This window comes from Ovis aries, chromosome 11 (genome assembly GCF_016772045.2).
Source record: "Ovis aries strain OAR_USU_Benz2616 breed Rambouillet chromosome 11, ARS-UI_Ramb_v3.0, whole genome shotgun sequence".
Lineage (NCBI taxonomy): Eukaryota > Metazoa > Chordata > Mammalia > Artiodactyla > Bovidae > Ovis > Ovis aries.
Window position 1 is genome coordinate 10,211,971 of NC_056064.1, and position 18,435 is coordinate 10,230,405.

At 40.3% G+C, this 18,435-nt stretch overlaps 1 protein-coding gene across 4 annotated transcripts in view; it reads left to right on the forward strand.

Moving 5' to 3' along the window:
• The first annotated feature begins 15,962 nt into the window (after window positions 1–15,962).
• Window positions 15,963–18,435, forward strand: part of DHX40 (DEAH-box helicase 40) — a 46,221-nt gene continuing 43,748 nt past the window's right edge. For 2 of the 4 annotated variants that reach the window (XM_004012409.5, XM_060395128.1), the window contains exons 1-2: window positions 15,963–16,137; window positions 16,989–17,156. In XM_004012409.5, the coding sequence (XP_004012458.1) occupies window positions 16,026–16,137; window positions 16,989–17,156 (280 nt within the window). In that variant the 5' untranslated portion in view covers window positions 15,963–16,025. The remainder of the gene's footprint in view (window positions 16,138–16,988; window positions 17,157–18,435) is intronic. The other 2 variants (XM_012185213.3, XM_060395129.1) reach the window with 1 other exon arrangement.

The window sequence follows — 18,435 nt, forward strand, 5'->3', positions numbered from 1 at the left end:
TTTTTATTTGGAGAACTTTAATCCATTTCTTTTTCATGTGGTTCTTTCCTCTCCTCTGTCTTTTCCAGATTCATTTAATTCTTCCAACAACAAAAGACTCACAGTTGCCTTGAATCTACGGATAGTTGGAAAAACAAAAACATGGACACACCAAAGCTCCCATAGGAAGTGTGAACTTTACCTTTTGCATGTTTCATTTCTTTTCTTCATTTGAAAACTGCTAAACATTGGTGAGAGGAGTGTTTTGGATGCTTTGTAATATGTACAGAAATACAGTCTTAGATCTCAAGGATCTTCTGCCTTCAACTTCTCTGTGGTAGAGGGTCAAAGAGATAACCAGGAATGTGATATGATACATTGTCTTTCCTATAAGCTGTGTTTACAAATGACATGGAAAAGACACTTTTGCAGTCTCCTTCCATGTTCTCATAACCATTAAGATGTTTATAAATAACTACTTATTTGCACAAATAGGCTTGTTTATTGAGATATTCCTGAGATGCTTGAGAGTTTTTAATGTGAAAAGTTCAGATATATAGAAAAGCAAAGAAAATAATAAAAGTCTATGTTGTTGTTGTTTAGCTGCTAAGTCGTGTCTGACTCTTTTGAGACTCCATGGACTGTAGCCCGCTAGGCTCCTTCTGTCCATGAGATTTCACAGGTAAGAATACTGGAGTGGGTGGCCATTTCCTTCTCCAGGGGATCTTCCTGACCCAGAGGTCAAACTATGTACTTAACAGCAAATCTTAACATGTTGCCATGTTAGTTTCAGATTCTTTTCAGAAAAATAAAAATTACTAATACAGTGAAAGCAACCGTTTCATCATCTCATTTGCTTCCCTACTTTACCACAGGTAATCAGTGTCCAGAAGTCAGTATGTATCCCTTGTTTTCTGTTTAATATTTTACTACACAGGTGTGGGTCCATAAGCAATATTATTATTTTTTTGTGTTTACAATGTTATTGAGACGGTATCATGCTGCATTTAAACCTTTTTTTTTTTTTGTATCATGCTGTATTTAAACCTTTTTTTGTATCATGCTATAAGTGTACTTTGCAACTCACTAATACAGAATTTATTTCTACTATCTTATTTTGCATGTTCTGTTCGTGTTTTTACTTCCTTTCCTGTATTTTCTCGGCTTCTATTAAGTTTTTATTTTTCCTTCACTTCTACTGGCTTGGACGTTGCATATTAAAAACCATTAACCTTTATTTGTTATGGGAATAAAAAGACCTTTCTCTGGTAAACAGACAGGATTTCAGATTTATTTATATAATCGTTTATGCGATACAGAGAAAGTATCAGAAAACAAACTGTGCTATTTTCTTATAGGCTTACACATTTTGAAATCCATCTTTTCTTCATTGTGATTATACAAAAGCTTTAAGCTTTTGTTTTATTTATTTTTCCCTTGGATTCTTTCTCTTTGGGTTAGAAGTTCATGGTTGTCAAGTATATTTTCTTCATAATAGTAAAACGAACAAGAGCTTAACTTTGCTTCTCTTTCATACTTATATAACAATACACACTTTCTTTTTATTAATTCAGTGTTTTCCCTTAAACTTATAACACGCACACTCAACCAGTCTAAGATATTGTCAGCCTCTTTCGAACAATATACAGTCTTAGAAGCATCAATTCTCCCATCATTCATGTTATTATAATAATTTGACTTCACCTTTTCAAAAACCCTCTCAAATTAGAAATAAGCATCTATATTCCTATAAATACTCGGTTTAATTTAGATTTACCAGTAAGCTTTACTAACTTTTCTGTCCACAGTTAGTACTTACAGCCAATGTTTCTTCCTGGTTTCATTTTCCTTCATACTGAACTATACACTTGAGCATATTTTAAGCAGCAATTTATTACTATTAAACTATTTTAATATTTGTGTGAATATACATTAACTTCAGCCTCACTTTCAAATGATACTTTGCGTATAGACTTCTTGACTATTTTTCCTTAACCACATGGTGACCCCTGCCATTCTATTGTTTTTTCTCTATTTTATTGATGAGAAATCTGCTGATAATGTATTACTGTTCACTTGTAAGAAATGTTTTTTTATCTTGTTGCTTTTAAGATTCTCTCTTTTTCAGTTTTGTTCTGTTTCACTTTGTTTAGATGAAACATATGATATGTTTCATATAAAACATGTTTCATAAACATTTATATGTTTCATATGAAAATATATGATTTTTTGTTCCTTGCTCAGGCCTCAGTGATTATCTACTCATATATTGCTTCTTTGTTGTATTTTGTTTATCACTCTGGAGCTCCTTTTCAACAGCTACTGAGTCTTCTTTGGGATTTCCCTGGTAGTCCAGTGGTTAAGAATCTGCCTCCCAAGGCAGGGAATTCAGGCTCCATCCCTGGTTGGGGAACTGAGCCTGCACATCACAATGAAGAGCTCGCACAGACAAAATTTTTAAAAGCAAAATAAATAAAAATAAATATATAAAAATGCATAGGGTCTTTTCCTTCTGGCCTCATATCTCTTAATTTCTTTTTCATATTTTCTATCTCTTCATAACTATGTGATTTCCTAAGCACTGTCTTCTACTTTATAATTTTCTATTGATTTGTTTAAACTGTCCATGGGCTTTTTAATGTCGAAGAAATATATTTTTAATTTTTTAATGTTTGATTTCACTATTTTTGCAAATCTGTTTGCTTTTATCATGTTCTCTTCTTCCATTATGGTTCTATTTTTTAAATCGTTTAAATAATTTAAAACATTTATTTTATACTTTCAAGTTTTCCTGTTATTTCTAGTTCTTGAGATAGTTTTCCTGTTTGTTGGGCTTCTTAATCTCTCTCCTGATGTGTGTTTCTTCATGTGATGTGTAATTTTTTGTTGTGAGCTCCTCATTATTAGGGGATGTTTATTCTATGGAAATTCCTTGAAAGGGTCCTCACAGAAGACCATCCCCAAGTACAGTTTTTAATTTTCTAGTAGATTTGCAATCCCCATTGGTTTTTGGCATCTAGGGATTTTTCTCTTTCTAATATTTTATCAAGCATCTGTAAGCTTTTTTTCCATAAGGTAAGACTGGATCATTCAGATTTAATGCACTAGGTTGCTGGAAATTCCACGTAGTCAAAAAGATGGACTTTCTCTCTAACTTACAATTATGTAAAGAAAGACATGGCTAACTTAATATACAGTAAAAATTATGCATATGTGCAAAGTCTTATAATTATCAACTAAAATCTCATCATTTTTGTAATCCCTAGATTATTAAATTAGATTTGTTTCCTTTGTCTAGGCTGTATTTCCTTTGTGTATATTTACTTTGTGATGAGATTTGTAAAGTCAGTGGTGTTGGATAAAGCTTAGAAGTATTTTGTAAGAACTGGTTTCAATCCTGCTTAGTCAAATTTCTTGTTCAGTTGAGTTCAGTCACTCAGTGGTGTCCAACTCTCTACGACCCCATGGACTGCAGCACACCAGGCCTCCCTGTCCATCACCAACTCACGGAGCTTGCTCAAACTCATGTCCATTGAGTCAGTGATACCATCCAACCATCTCATCTCATCCTCTGTCGGCCCCTTCTTCTCCCACCTTCAATCGTTCCCAGTATCAGGGTCTTTTCCAATGAGTCAGTTCTTCACATCAGGCGGCCAAAGTATTGGAGCTTCAGCTTCAGCATCAGTCCTTCCAATGAATATTCAGGGTTGATTTCCTTTGGGATTGGCTGGTTTGATCTCCTTGCAGTCCAAGGGACTCTCAAGAGTCTTCTTCAACATCACAGTTCAAAAGCATCCATTCTTCGGTGCTCAGCTTTCTTTATGGTCCAACTCTCACATCCATACATGACTACTGGAAAAACCAAAGCTTTAACTAGATGGACCTTTGTTGGCAAAGTGATGTCTCTGCTCTTTAATATGCTGTCCAGGTTAGTCATAGCTTTTCTTCCAAGGAGCAAGCGTCTTCTAGTTTCATGGCTGCAGTCACCATCTGCAGTGATTTTGGAGCCCAAGAAAGAAAATCTGTCATCTATTTCCCATTAAGTGATGGGACCAGATGCCAGGATCTTAGCTTTCTGAATGTTGAGTTTTAAGCCAGCTTTTTGCTCTTCTCTTTCACTTTCATCAAGAGGCTCTTTACTTCCTCTTAGCTTTCTGCTATAAGGGTGGTGTCATCTGTGTATCTGAGGTTATTGCTATTTCTCCCAGCAATCTTGATTCCAGCTTGTGCTTCATCCAGCCCAGCATTTCGCATGATGTACTCTGCATACAAGTTAAATAAGCAGTGTGACAATATACAACTTTGATGTACTCCTTTCCCTATTTGGAACCAGTCCATTGTTCCATGTCCAGTTCTAACTGTTGCTTCTTGATCTGCATACGGATTTCTCAGGAGACAGGTAAGGTGGTCTAGTATTCCCATCACTTTAATAATTTCCCACAGTTTGTTGTGATCCACCCAGTCAAAGGCTTTGGCATAGTCAATAAAGCAGATGTTTTTCTGGAAGTCTCTTGCTTTTTCTATGATCCAATGGATGTTGGCAATGGGAAAGTAGGAAGTCAAGAATTACCTGGATTAACAGGCAAGTTTGGCCTTGGAGTACAAAAATGAAGCAGGGCAAAGGCTAACAGAGTTTTGCCAAGGGAATGCACTGATCATAGCAAACACCCTCTTCCAACAACATGAGAGACTCTATACATGGACATCACCAGATGGTCAACACAGAAATCAGATTGATTATATTCTTTGCAACCAAAGATGGAGAAGCTCTATATATGGTCAGCAAAAACAAGACCAAGACCAGGATCTGACTGTGGCTCAGATGATGAATTCCTTATTGCAGAATTCAGACTTGAAGAAAGTAGGGAAAACCACTATACCATTTTACAGTGGAAGTGACACATAGATTCAAGGGATTAGATCTGATGGAGTGCTGAAGAACAATGGATGGAGGTTTGTGTCATTTCATAGGAGGCCGTGATCAAGACCATCCCCAAGAAAAAGAAATGCAAAAAGGCAAATTTCATGTAGTAGGTAGTAAAGCACTGAAGATGAACCCTATTGTTACAGCAAATATGTAATTTTAGTAAATAGAAATAAAGTTAGTAACACATTCAATAAGGAGGGCACAAACAGTTGGCTGAAAGAGCAATGGTATGAGATATGCAAAGCTGTGCCCTGGACTTTGCACCGCCTCTGTCTAGCTGTTTGACGGAGGGCAAATCACCGGAGCTCGTGAGATCTTGGTCTCCTTATCTCTAAAGGGAGGTTGGGTGGGGCTGGTACCCTCTGCATTTAAAAGTGTGTAAATCTAGATAGTGCAGAGATAAAATTCTGACACTGCTAAATAGAATGAACTGAGACAGAAAATCCGAGACAGAAACTGCTCTTTTCATATATTTATTTTTTTTCCAGTTTTTCCTTTTTTCATTCATTTAGATTTCACATATAAGGGATATCATATAGTATTTTTCATTCTCTACTTGACGTACCTTATTTAGCTTAATGTCCTCAAGGTCCATCCATGCTGTCAAACTTTTTTTTTTTTTTTTGACTGAAACATAGTATATAAAGTATAGTATAACACAAGTATACAATGTTGTGTTAATTACATCGTACAGCAAAGTGGCTCAGTGATCATGCTCTCAGTCGCTCAGTCGTGTCGACCCTTTGTGACCCCGTGGACTGTAGCCCTCCAGGTTCCTCTGTCCATGGGGTTTCTCCAGGCAAAAATACTGGAGTGGGTTGCCATGTCCTCCTCCAGGGGATCTTCCCGACCCAGGGATCAAACCCAGGTCTCCCGTATGGCAGTTGGATTCTTTACCATCTGAGCCACCAGGGAAGCCCACTCAGTTATACATACATAGATACATACATATATATATTCTTTTTCATATTCTTTTCCATTGTGATTTAACACAGGATATAGAATACAGTTCCCTGTGCCATACAATAAGACCTTGTTCTTTGTCTATGTTATGCCCAGAGTCCGAGTCCCCAAAACTGAGAGAATAAGAGGTCCACAGCAACGCAAAAGCATAAAGGGGTTTTACTGCCAGCTCGAGCCAGGGCTCCCGTCTCATCCAGCACAGTGGAGTCTTGAGGAGAGCCGGGAGCCTAGATTTACAGCAGCATTTATAAGTTTAGAACAAAGACAGGGAGTTGGCAAGGGTTGATTGGCTGCAGGGGTTTCCTGGTATTTACTGATTGGCCAGTCATCATCTCTCTGATTGGCCAGAGTTACCATCTCTCTGATTGGCCAGAGTTACCATCCCCAGATGCCCCAGAAGCATGACTCAGGGATTATTTTTGGCCTAGTGCACCTCTCTGAGCCTGTCATGGCTCTGGTGAGGTTGTAACAGTCTACACTGCTCTTTTTAGACAGGGTATAATAATTGGAAAATAAAGTAAAAAAATTGAAAAAGAAAAAGTTGAAAAAATTTCTCAAACAGAACCTATCATGGATTTTAACTGTATAATTTAAAAGCTTAAGTCTCTACTTCTGCTACATTTTTCTCCCATGAAGAAATGATGCTTGAATAATCAGACATCTATATGAAAAAATAGAACCTTGACTTCCCTGGGGTTCCAGTGGTTAAGAACCCACTGGGCAAGGGACTTGGGTTTCATCCTTGGTCTGGGACGATCCCACATGCCACAGGGCAACTAAGCCCATGTGTGCCTGCCACAACTACTGATGCCCGCACACTCTGGGGCCCATGTGCCTCAACTCCTAAGCCCAAGGATCTAGAGCCCGTTCTCTGCAACAAGAGAAGCCCCTGCTCACCACAACTAGAGGAAGCCCACCCACAGCAATGAAGACCCAGTGCAACCAAAATTCAAATAATTAATTAATTAAAAATTTAAAAAGAACCTGACCCATATCTTACACAAATATCAATTCAAAATGGATTATAAACCAAACTATATAACCTACAACTATAAAAACTCTAGAAGAGAACACATGAGAAAATCTTTGTGACCTTGGATGAAGCAAAGATTTCTTAGATACCACACCAAAAGCACAGACACAAAAAAATTTGGTAAATTGAATTCATCAAAATTAAACACTTCTCTCTGAAAGATACAATTAACAAAGTTAAAAGGCAAGCCAAAGGCTAGGTAAAAATGTTTGCAAAGCATATATCTGATAAAGGACTTGAATCCAGAATCCATAAGGAATTCTCAAAACTTAATGATAAAATAAGTAACCTCTCCCTCCCATACACCAGTGGGCAAAAGATTTAAACAGATATTTCACCAAAGAAGATACACAGACTATAAATAAATACATAAAATACTGTCAACATCATTCCACAGAGATATGCAAGTTACAACCACCATGACATCTGACTACTATCTATTAGAATGGTAAAACAAACAAGCAATCAAATTGATGATATCAAGTCCTAGCAAGAATGGAAAGCAACTGGAATTCTCATACATGGCCGGTAGAAGTGCAAAATGGATCAGTCACTTTGGAAAAATGGTTTGTCAGTTTCTTGTAAACATACATTTATCATTTGACCTAGCAATTCCACTCCTATATATTCACTCAAGAAAAAAGAAAATATAAGGACACTCAAAAATCTGTATGCCAATGCTTATGGTGACTTTGTGCATAATCACCAAAAACTGGAAACAACATAAGTTTCCTGAATTAATGAACTGATAAATAAATTGTGATACATCCATAGATCGAAATACTACTCAACAATAAAAAGGATTCCATTATTAATACATACAACAATTGTATTCAACTATAGCTGAATCTTAAGGTAATTATGCTGAATGAAAGAAGCCAGACTAGAAAAGAGTACAGACTGTCTGATTCCTTTCGTATAATATTTTGGAATAGGCAAAACTATAGACAGAAAACAAGTGGTTGCCAGCATCCAGAGGTGAAGGAAGTGACTGACCCACAGAGGAGCACAAAGGAATTTGTTAGAATAGTGTAACTATCTTATATCTTTACTATAGCAGTGGTTATATACCATATGCACTCATCAAAAAATGCATACAACTACACACTAAAAGGGTTTACCTGGTGGCTCTGAGGTAAAGAATCCACCTGCAATGCAGGAGATGAGGGTTCGATCCCTGGGTGGGGAAGATCCCCTTGAGGAAGGCATGGCAACCCACTCCAGTATTTTTGCCTGGAGAATCCCATGGACAGAGGAGCTTGGCGGGCTACAGTGCACAGGGTTGCAGAGTCAGACACGATTAAAGTGACTGAGCACGCATGCATGTATACACTAAAACTAATACTTTTTACCATTCAGAAATTAGGGCTCAATAAAATTTACCACATCCCCAAAGTCTTATACACAGGCTCTATCACAGATTTTAATGGTCATATTTAAAAAGTATAGTTCCTCTCTTTCTCCTAGGAAGAAATTGTATCATAACTGAGAAATCAATAAGAACAATAAAACTTTAAAAGTTAGAATGTAAAATACTTATGATACAAAATCTTTGTGCTTTGAAATAAGTAACATTAAATATGTACAGTATTTAAATGTTTACTTATATAATTTCAATCTTTTTTACTTTTTGATTTTGTGAGTTAAATGTGAATAAAATGTTTTGTTTTTGTTTTCTTCCTAGAGATCTAGTACTGTTTCATTTTTTTCTTCAAATAATGTTGATGCTGGAGTTTCTCAGATAAACCCAGCTTGCCACCTTCAGGCAAGTGAAAGATTTACAGAGATGGTCACTAGAGATAAAATATTAATTTTGTAGATTTCTCAATCATCTGTAATTAATATCTTGGTCACTCTGTTAGTGTCTTTGTGAGATTTCCTCTATCCAAAATCTTTCCCTGGCATTTACTGAAATCTTTTCAACTTTCAAAGCTCAGTTCAAATAGCATTAACTCCAAAAAATTCTCTGATCACTCTAGCTAGTTTTTCCTCCTGTAATTATTTAGCTCCTTGACTACTTGAAGGTACTGAAGGTATTTTTATGCCTCTGTATGGCTATTAAGAAGGGTGAATAATATGGTTGTACTTTCTAATACTTACTGAATGAACACATGAATGAATGAACAGGAAGTTAGAGTACTCTTTGAGCTTTTTAAAAAATATATATTTATTTTTGGCCGGTTTGGGTCTTAGTGGTGGCATGCAGGATCTTCATTGTGGTGAGGGGACTCTGGTTGTGGCACAGGAACATGTGGGATCTTAGGTCCCTCAGGGGCTGAACCCCCGGCTCCTGCATTGGAAGGCAGATTCTGAACCACTGGACCCCCAGGGAAGCCCCTCACTGAGCTTTTATTTGAAAGAGTTCTTGCTTTATTGATAGAATAATGGGAATACCACACATTCATGCACGATTATGACATATATCTGTAAAGTATTAATTTTCATTGACAATGACTAAAAGTGTCACACGTTTTATTAGCCTCTGTATGAAATAAAATTTAAAACAAATTTCTTCACTACACGGCAAGTGGGAACTTGGTTCCCCAACCAGGGATCAACTCTCAATCCCTGCATTGGAAACACAGGGTCTTAAAGACTACCAGGGAAGTCCTTCAATTAAATATTATTGATGAATGATTAATGACTGCTTGGTAAGCGGCCTCATGATACTCATCAAATCTTAATATATGCACACCGAAAAAAGAACAAAGAGAAGAAAGTAGGATGATGCTGATTTTTCACTTTTGAACTGAAGGGTTCAGAAAGAGTTCAGTCGCTCAGTCATGTTTGACTCTTTGTGACCCCATGGACTGCAGCACGCCAGGCCTCCCTGTCCACCACCAACTCCCGGAGTTTACTCAAACTCACATCCATTGAGTCGGTGATGCCATCCAACCATTTCATCCTCTGTCATCCCCTTCTTCTCCTGCCTTCAATCTTTCCCAGCACGAGGGTCTATAAGTTCAATGGTATGGCCATCTAACTGTTTTCCTCAAAATGCCTAAATCACTAACATTTACAGAAATGTTAATAGAATAAATAACAGTGGCATAGGGTCCACTACCTCACTTACAAAATTCTCTATTGTTTCTGTCTAACTGTCTGGTTTACGGAGTGAGGTTCTTCATGTCTTCATTCCCTGCAAAACATACAAGCTTCCCTCTCACTTTCCAGGCCTACATGCATTCAGGATTGCTAAGTGACTGACTGGTCATAGTTTTGGCTTTTAACTTATTTTCGCTTTTAACTTATTTCATGACATACTGCAGGTGGCTCATCTTGAATGCCTGCCACTAGGACTTTCCAGTGAAAGATCCTCTTTCTCTTGGTTACTTCAGGGCTCCTTATTCCTTCCATCAGTTCTTCCTTTCTCCTTACATTCTCTCTTCTCTCTGCCCTCCTGAGGTTCAGTCTTCCCTGCCTAAGAGAAGCAATAACCAGTTCTTCAAGCACGCACAGAAATCTCCGATCTAGGCCTCTGGGTCGGCTGTGTACTTATGTCTTTGTTTCTTCTCTGGTGAGGACTGGAGCAGAAGAAAACTCTTTTGGTTTACAAGAAAGACAGAAATAAAGGAGAGAGACAGAGAGGAATAATCAGATTCATATTTGGGGATACAAACTTGTCACAAATGCAGACGTATTACACCTACTTTGATTAAAAGTTTGTTCTCCCTCTTGTAGCCCTGCATTCATTCTCAAGATGTGAATGTACTTTTTCTCCCTCATCACCACCTCTGTGTTTTCAAGCCTCCTAAAGACACCCTGTAATTACACCCCCAACAATTTCACTGACCATGAATCATCACGCATACACTGTATCAGCAGCAGCTTTTTCTGGCTATTCTCTGCTCTCCTTTTATTTACCTTCCTTGATTCTAATCAAACATCTTCAAGTGCATTAAGTACATTTTTCAGTGTGCTCTCTAATTCTTTTCCCACCCACTTACAGTCTGGCTCTTAGCTACTTCTTTTTACCAAAACAACTATTGGTTTGGTCAAATTCATGGATTAAAAAAAAAAAATCCAAGGACTTTGACACTATCGCTCCCTCTCTTTCTTGACTTTCTGTTATGATTAACATTTAACATACTGCCATTTGTCTGGTGTTTTTTGACTTTCCGGATTTTACTGTATTAATATCTGTGATAATTTTTCTTTCTGTACCACTTGTTTCTTTTAAATTATAACCATGGTTCTTTACTCTTTCTTTCTGAAAAGGATTTAAAAATTGTGTGTATGTGTGTTAGTCGCTCAGTCATGTCTGACTCTTTGTGACCCCATGGACTGTAGCCCTCCAGGCTCTTCTGTCCATGGGATTCTCCAGGCAAGAATACTGGAGTGGGTTGCCATCTCCTTCTCCAATTTAAAAATTAGATTCTATTTTTGTAAGTCTTTTTTCCCCCTGCACTAAGGACTGAACCTGAGCCCTCTGCAGTGGAAGTGTGGGGTCTTAACCACTGACCGCCAGGGAAATCCCTGTAAATATTGAATACTGAGACTCCTTCCTGTCTTTTGAATGCTCAGAAGTACATTGTATGGATTCAAGAACATTTTGAAAGACTGCTTACGAATCAATAGCAGCAAGGTGCAAGCCACACTTCTCACACTTTTTTGAATATTATTTCCTTCAGGTTCTCCTTGTGAGGCAAAGATAACAGGAAGTAGAGTCAATGTTGTTGGGAACATTGACTTTTCTTTGCAGATTCAACCCATGCATTTTCTATTTTCCATCTGTATTTGTATCTTACTTGCCATTATAATTTGTAAACTCACTGAACAGGAAATAACTGTTGATCTTTCAATACGAAGTAACCCTGAGCGCATGGTTATTAATGGTAACATGCTTTAAATGGCCTTGGGTTTAAAATCAAGAGCATTAAACAACATTTGAGCTTTTCACTTTTACTTTTTCTTATTCTTGGCTTGCAGGTTTTATTCTGAATCCTCTCATTGGGTGATTCTCACATGAGAATGAAATAATTTTATAATAGCTGACTTACAAACATTGGAAGAAAATATATTAGGCACCAAGATTTAGGTAATTCCATCTACCATTACAGTACAGTGGTTATTAGTATGGCTTTGAACCCTAGTCCTATTACCTCTGTGTTTTGTTATCTTGGGCAAATACGTGAGCCTTGATTTCCATATGTGAAAATTAGTGATAATTACTTTTATGGGTTTTTGTGAAGAATAAATGAAAAAATTTATATTATACGTTTGACTGCTAAGTGTTTAATAAATTCTGTCATTGGTCTGAAATGATTCTGCTCATTTTCTTAGAAAGTGACTATTTTCTTAAAAAGATTTATTTCCTTATAGCTGCACTGGGTCTTTGTTGCTGCAAGCGGGCTTTCTCTAGCTGTAGTGAGTGAGGGCTACGCTCTAGTTGCTGTGTGTGGGCTTCCCAGGGCAATGGTTTCTCTAATTGTGGAGCATGGGCTCCAGGCTTTTGGGCTTCAGTGGTTGCAGCTCACAGGTTCTAGAACACAGGCTCAGCAGTTGCGGCACATGGGCCTAGCTGTCCTGAGGCATGTGGGATCCTCCCGGATCTGTGATGGGACCTGTGTCCCCTGCACTGGCAGGCAGATTCTTCACCACTGAGTCACCAGGGAAACAAACTGAGAACATTCTGTCCTCTTTGAGATTGCACCCAAGTAAAGTAATGCTCAAAATTCTCCAAGCCAGGCTTCAGCAATACGTGAACCGTGAACTCCCTGATGTTCAAGCTGGTTTTAGAAAAGGCAGAGGAACCAGATGTCAAATTGCCAACATCCGCTGGATCATGGAAAAAGCAAGAGAGTTCCAGAAAAACGTTTATTTCTGCTTTATTGACTATGCCAAAGCTTTTGACTGTGTGGATCACAATAAACTGTGGAAAATTCTGAAAGAGATGGGAATACCAGACCACCTAACCTGCCTCTTGAGAAATCTGTATGCAGGTCAGGAAGCAACAGTTAGAACTGGACATGGAACAACAGACTGGTTCCAAATAGGAAAAGGAGTACATCAAAGCTGTATATTGTCACCCAGCTTATTTAACTTCTATGAAGAGTACATCATGAGAAACGCTGGACTGGAAGAAACACAAGCTGGAATCAAGATTGCCGGGAGAAATATCAATCACCTCAGATATGCAGATGACACCACCCTTATGGCAGAAAGTGAAGAGGAACTAAAAAGCCTCTTGATGAAAGTGAAAGAGGAGAGTGAAAAAGTTGGCTTAAAGCACAACATTCAGAAAACGAAGATCCTGGCATCCGGTCCCATCACTTCATGGGAAATAGATGGGGAAACAGTGGAAACAGTGTCAGACTTTATTTTTGGGGGCGCCAAAATCACTGCAGATGGTGACTGCAGCCATGAAATTAAAAGACGCTTACTCCTTGGAAGGAAAGTTATGACCAACCTAGATAGCATATTAAAAAGCAGAGACATTACTTGGCTAACAAAGGTCCATCTAGTCAAGGCTATGGTTTATCCAGTGGTCATGTATGGATGTGAGAGTTGGACTGTGAAGAAAGCTGAGCACTAAAGAACTGATGCTTTTGAACTGTGGTGTTGGAGAAGACTCTTGAGAGTCCCTTGGACTGCAAGGAGATCCAACCAGTCCATTCTGAAGGAGATCAGCCCTGGGATTTCTTTGGAAGGAATGATGCTAAAGCCGAAATTCCAGTACTTTGGCCACCTTATGCAAAGAGTTGACTCACTGGAAAAGACTCTGATGCTGGGAAGGATTGCGGGCAGGAGGAGAAGGGGATGACAGAGGATGAGATGGCTGGATGGCATCACGGACTCAATGAACGTGAGTCTGAGTGAACTCCGGGAGTTGGTGATGGACAGGGAGGCCTGGCGTGCTGTGATTCATGGGGTTGCAAAGAGTTGGACACAACTGAGCAACTGAACTGAACTGAACTGAACTGAACTGCATTTCATACTCTTTTGTTGACTGTGAGTACTACTCCATTTCTTCTAAGGGATTCTTGTCTGCAGTAGTAGACATAATGGTCATCTGAATTCGCCCAATACGGGTGTGTCACCATAAAGAAGGCTGAGCACCGAAGAACTGATGCTTTAGAACTATGGTTCTACAGAAGACTCCTGAGAGTCCCTTGGATAGCAAGGAGATCAAACCAGTCAATCCTCAAGGAAATCAATCCTGAATATTCATTGGAAGGATTGATGCTGAAGCTGAAGTTCCAATACTTTGGCCACCTGATGTGAAGAGCCGACTCAATAGAAAAGACCCTGATGCTGGGAAAGACTGGAAGGCAGGAGAAGGGGACAACAGAGGATGAGATGGTTGGATGGCATCACTGACTTGATAGACATGAGTTTGAGCAAGCTCTGGGAGATGGTGAAGGACAGGGAAGCCTGGACTCCTGCAGTCCAAGGGGGTCTCAAAGTCAGACACAACTGAGCGACTGAACAACACCATCACCAGGGAAGCCCCAAAAGTGACTTATCATGCCCTATACTCACCAATACCTTGCCAATACTACAAATGTATTTTTGCTTTTTTGTGGTTTCTCTGATTTGTGATAGCTTAAATTTCTAGCAGAATACAGGATGTTAGGAGATTCCTTTAATGGATGAGAGAAATCTGGGATGTCCTTCTACAGATTTATTCCTGTGGAATGCAGAAGATACAAAGTTATTAGAAAGTTGCTCTCACTCAAAATCTGATAAACTTGCATTTTAGGAGATGTTTATCAGTCCTATTTACAAGGAGTTGGTATACATATATTCTTAATGAGTACAACAAAATCTTAAGGTCCAATGACATCTTTTGAAGCCTAGTCAGATAGGAGAGTAGGGACTTCTAGTTAATGTAAAGTGATAATTTGAGTTGTCTTTGGCAGGAAGTACTGAACAGGAAGTACTAACAGCAGGAAGAGTTGGAAAGTCCAAGAAATAATCTTGCACGGCTTTTGTTATGATTGACACTACTTACAAAATTGCAAGTTTCTACAACAGAAAGACCTGCTTCACAAAGTACCTATGCTGAAAAATTCACCCCACCTCAATTGTTGTATATGTGTTTAACTTTTCAATTCTTGTGGTTTCCAAGGAATCAACAACCATTAAAATGAGCTTAGCGGACTTCCCTGTCAGTCCAGTGGTTAAGACTCCTTGATTCCAGGGCAGGGGTCACCGGTTTCATCCCTGGTTGCTGAACTAAGATCACACAAGATGCCCGTGGTGCAGCAAAATAAATAAATAAATGCGATTAACTTCTCTGGAAATCAAATCGTTCATCCAACCATCCAGCAAATTCAAAAAATATTAACAGCCCAATTTGATGCTGGGCCGAGTGTATCACAGTTTTCTAAAGTTGCTGCCCTGCGTCTAGCTGGGGGAAAGGAGAAGAAAATACGCATCTAAATATAATTTAACATGCAGGGTCCGATGCATGTTCACAGCGTCCCCGATGAACAGCGTGGGGAGCCTAATTTTTGACACTACGCAAGAAGTTCGGGTGTGCCACTCATAACCCGTGTGCCTTTGCAGGACATTTCAGGACAAGCAATTGTGGCTCAGCTGGTAAAGAATCCGCCTGCAATGTGGGAGACCTCGGTTCAATCCCTGGGTTAGGAAGATTCCCCCGGAGAAGGGAACGGCTACCCAGTCCAGTATCCTGGCCTGGAGAATTCCATGGCCTGTATAGTCCCTGGGGTGGCAAAGAGTTAGACACGACTGACCGACTTTCACTGAAGGTGAGAATGTTGTGGAACGCCAAACGCTAGCAAAGATTTCAGCTCCTGACGAAGGGTCACATCACGTTAGGTGTGTGAAGGTTGGATACGTCTGCAGCGACCACTGATTTTAAAAAAAGGCGTCTCCCGGCCCTTTTGGGCACAAGCGGAGACCCTGGACCGCGCCCTCCCGGACGTCGGGGCTGGCTTCGCGCGCGGAGCTGCAGCGCACGCGGACGGCGGGCGGGAAATATCCGCCCGGGCGGGCGGGCTCGTAGCGCCACGTCATCGGGCGGCTCCCCCGCCCCTCGCCCGAGTCGCACGCGCGGAAGTAAACACCGCGACGTCATCAGGGCGCGTCTTCGCCTCTCCCCGCCCATCTCCCCAGGACCGGTGGACGTGCTCACCTCCGCTCGGGGCCAGGTCTATGTCCCGGTTTCCCGCCGTCGCGGGCAGGGCGCCAAGGCGGCAGGAGGAAGGTGAGAGATCGCGAGACCTCCAGGAAGAGCGGCCTTCGGCAGGTTCCGTCGCGGATAGAGGTGCGGTCCGCGGGACCCCGCGGAGGCCAGCGGGAGTGGTAGCACGGGGCTTTGGGAGGATGGCGGGGTGATGAAAGTCCGCCTGAGACAGGCGGAGAAGAGGAGGCTGCAGGCTGCAGCCTTCCTGTCGCCCTCCAAGCCGGAGGCGAACTTTGCGTCCAGTGAACCACTTTGGACTGGAGAGGGGCGGTCCCAGACCTAAGTTGGGCGAGAACCCTGCTGAGGGGCAAAAAAAGTGCACCCCAACGCCGGGACGCGTCCTGCTCTTAAATAGGCTCAGAAAGCCTTTGTTCTCTACCCACCCGTTCCCCCCCCCACCCCTCCGCCCCTCCGCCGGGCCGCCAGCCTGCCTTTGGGTACGGTATGAAGGGAGCCAGTTTCCAGGAGCCAGTTTCCATGGTTACCCACCACTTGGCCTTCTGGGATATCAGTCACTCTGAACGGGGACCTAACTTGAACCGTGAATCAGAAGCAAATACAGGTGGCTTTTCATTCAGCTGAGAGTTTTTCTGCCCTGTTCCAGATTTGAGGTCTATTATTTAATAAAATTGGGTTTTGTGCTTCTGGATAGGTATACCTGCAAATACATTGCCTTGTGCTAGGCTTACTTTGTCAGATACTTTGAGTCATGCATTATGAAATGCTCAAGTTGATCTCACTAAAAAGTTGCTCTGAGCTTAGAAACGCTCGCTCGCAAATGGGATGTAAGGGATTTCACCGAGAAGTCATGGGTTGATTCTTTCCAGCCCTAAAATTCTATTGTCACTCTCTTTTTCAGTTTTGGGAAATTGAGATATCTTTACAGGCCTTTTAATTGCACATTCCCCCCTACCCCCGCCCTGTCGTTACAGAAGAGAAAGGATGCACTTCACAGGAGGGAGGAACTACTCCAACTTTTCCCATTCAGAAACAAAGAAAAAAGCTTATTCAAGCTGTGAGGGACAATTCATTCCTTATTGTTACTGGAAATACAGGAAGTGGTAAAACAACTCAACTCCCAAAATATCTATATGAAGCAGGTAATTTTATTCTGGGATAATATTCGGAGCATTTAAAAAATATCCTCTTAAAAGCTAATAGGACTTCTGTATTACATAAATGCCTATCATTTGTTTTACAGTCTGATTCTTCTCTTGGCACACTGTCCTTGTATATTTCGCTCTTTTTTGCAGTCTTATTTCAGATTCCGGAATTAGTTGCATGGCATTTTCAGTTACCATAAAAATTCCAAATAGAATTATAGGTAGATATTGATTCTCTGCTGTAGAGTAGGTTGTCTTGCAGTAGACTGTTGAACGTTGGGTATTGAAATGATTTTCAAGGGAAGGGATATATTGATATCTGTTGCTGCCATTACTATTTCTGGATTCTTTTTCCAGAGTGACATCAGGTAACTGTTTATTCCTTGATTTTCGTAACACCAAGCCTGCCAACAAATTACCCTTACAGTGTCTTTCCTTTCAATATGGTAAAACTTTATATCATAAGGTTGGTATACAGCAAAATTATGTAGGATATTATAAAAATTTCTTAGCTTATATATTAACTTACTCTGATAAATCAGGTCTTTTAAGATGCTACCTGTTGGGCTTCCCTGGTGGCTCAATGGTAAAGAATCTGCCTGCAGATAAGATAAGAATCTGCCTGCCAATACAAGAGGCATGGGTTGGATCCCTGGTCTGGGAAGACCCCACATGCAGTGGAGCAACTAAGCCCATGCGCCACAGCTATTGAACCCTTGCTCTAGAGCCCAAGAGCTGCAACTCCTGGAGCCCTCTCGGCCTAGAGCTTGAAACGAGAAGCCCATATACCACAACCGGAGAGGAGTCCCTGTTGCTGAAACTAGAGAAAAGCCCACGCAGCAATGAAGACTCAGCACAACCAAAAATACATAAATAGTTTTTAAAGAAAGATTCTGTTAAGACATACCACTATTTTACATACTATTAGTAAAGAAAAACTAAGGATGGCAGAGCCTGGTGGGCTGCAGTCCATGGGGTCGCATTGGAGAAGGAAATGGTGACCCACTCGAGTGTTCTTGCCTGGAGAATCCCAGGGACGGGGGAGCCTGGTGGGCTGCCGTCTGTGGGGTCGCACGGAGTCAGACGTGACTGAAGTGACTTAGCAGCAGCAGCAGCAGTAAAGAAAAAAATACCATCAGTTATAAGATCCATTTCGCTTTCTGAGGTATTAAAATGGTAGAACCTATGAAAAGTGGTATGTTTAAACTTCTGTGGAAAAAGTAAATCTATTTTAGGAAGTGTGTGTAATTTTATGTCTTCCTAGGGGTTAAAAATT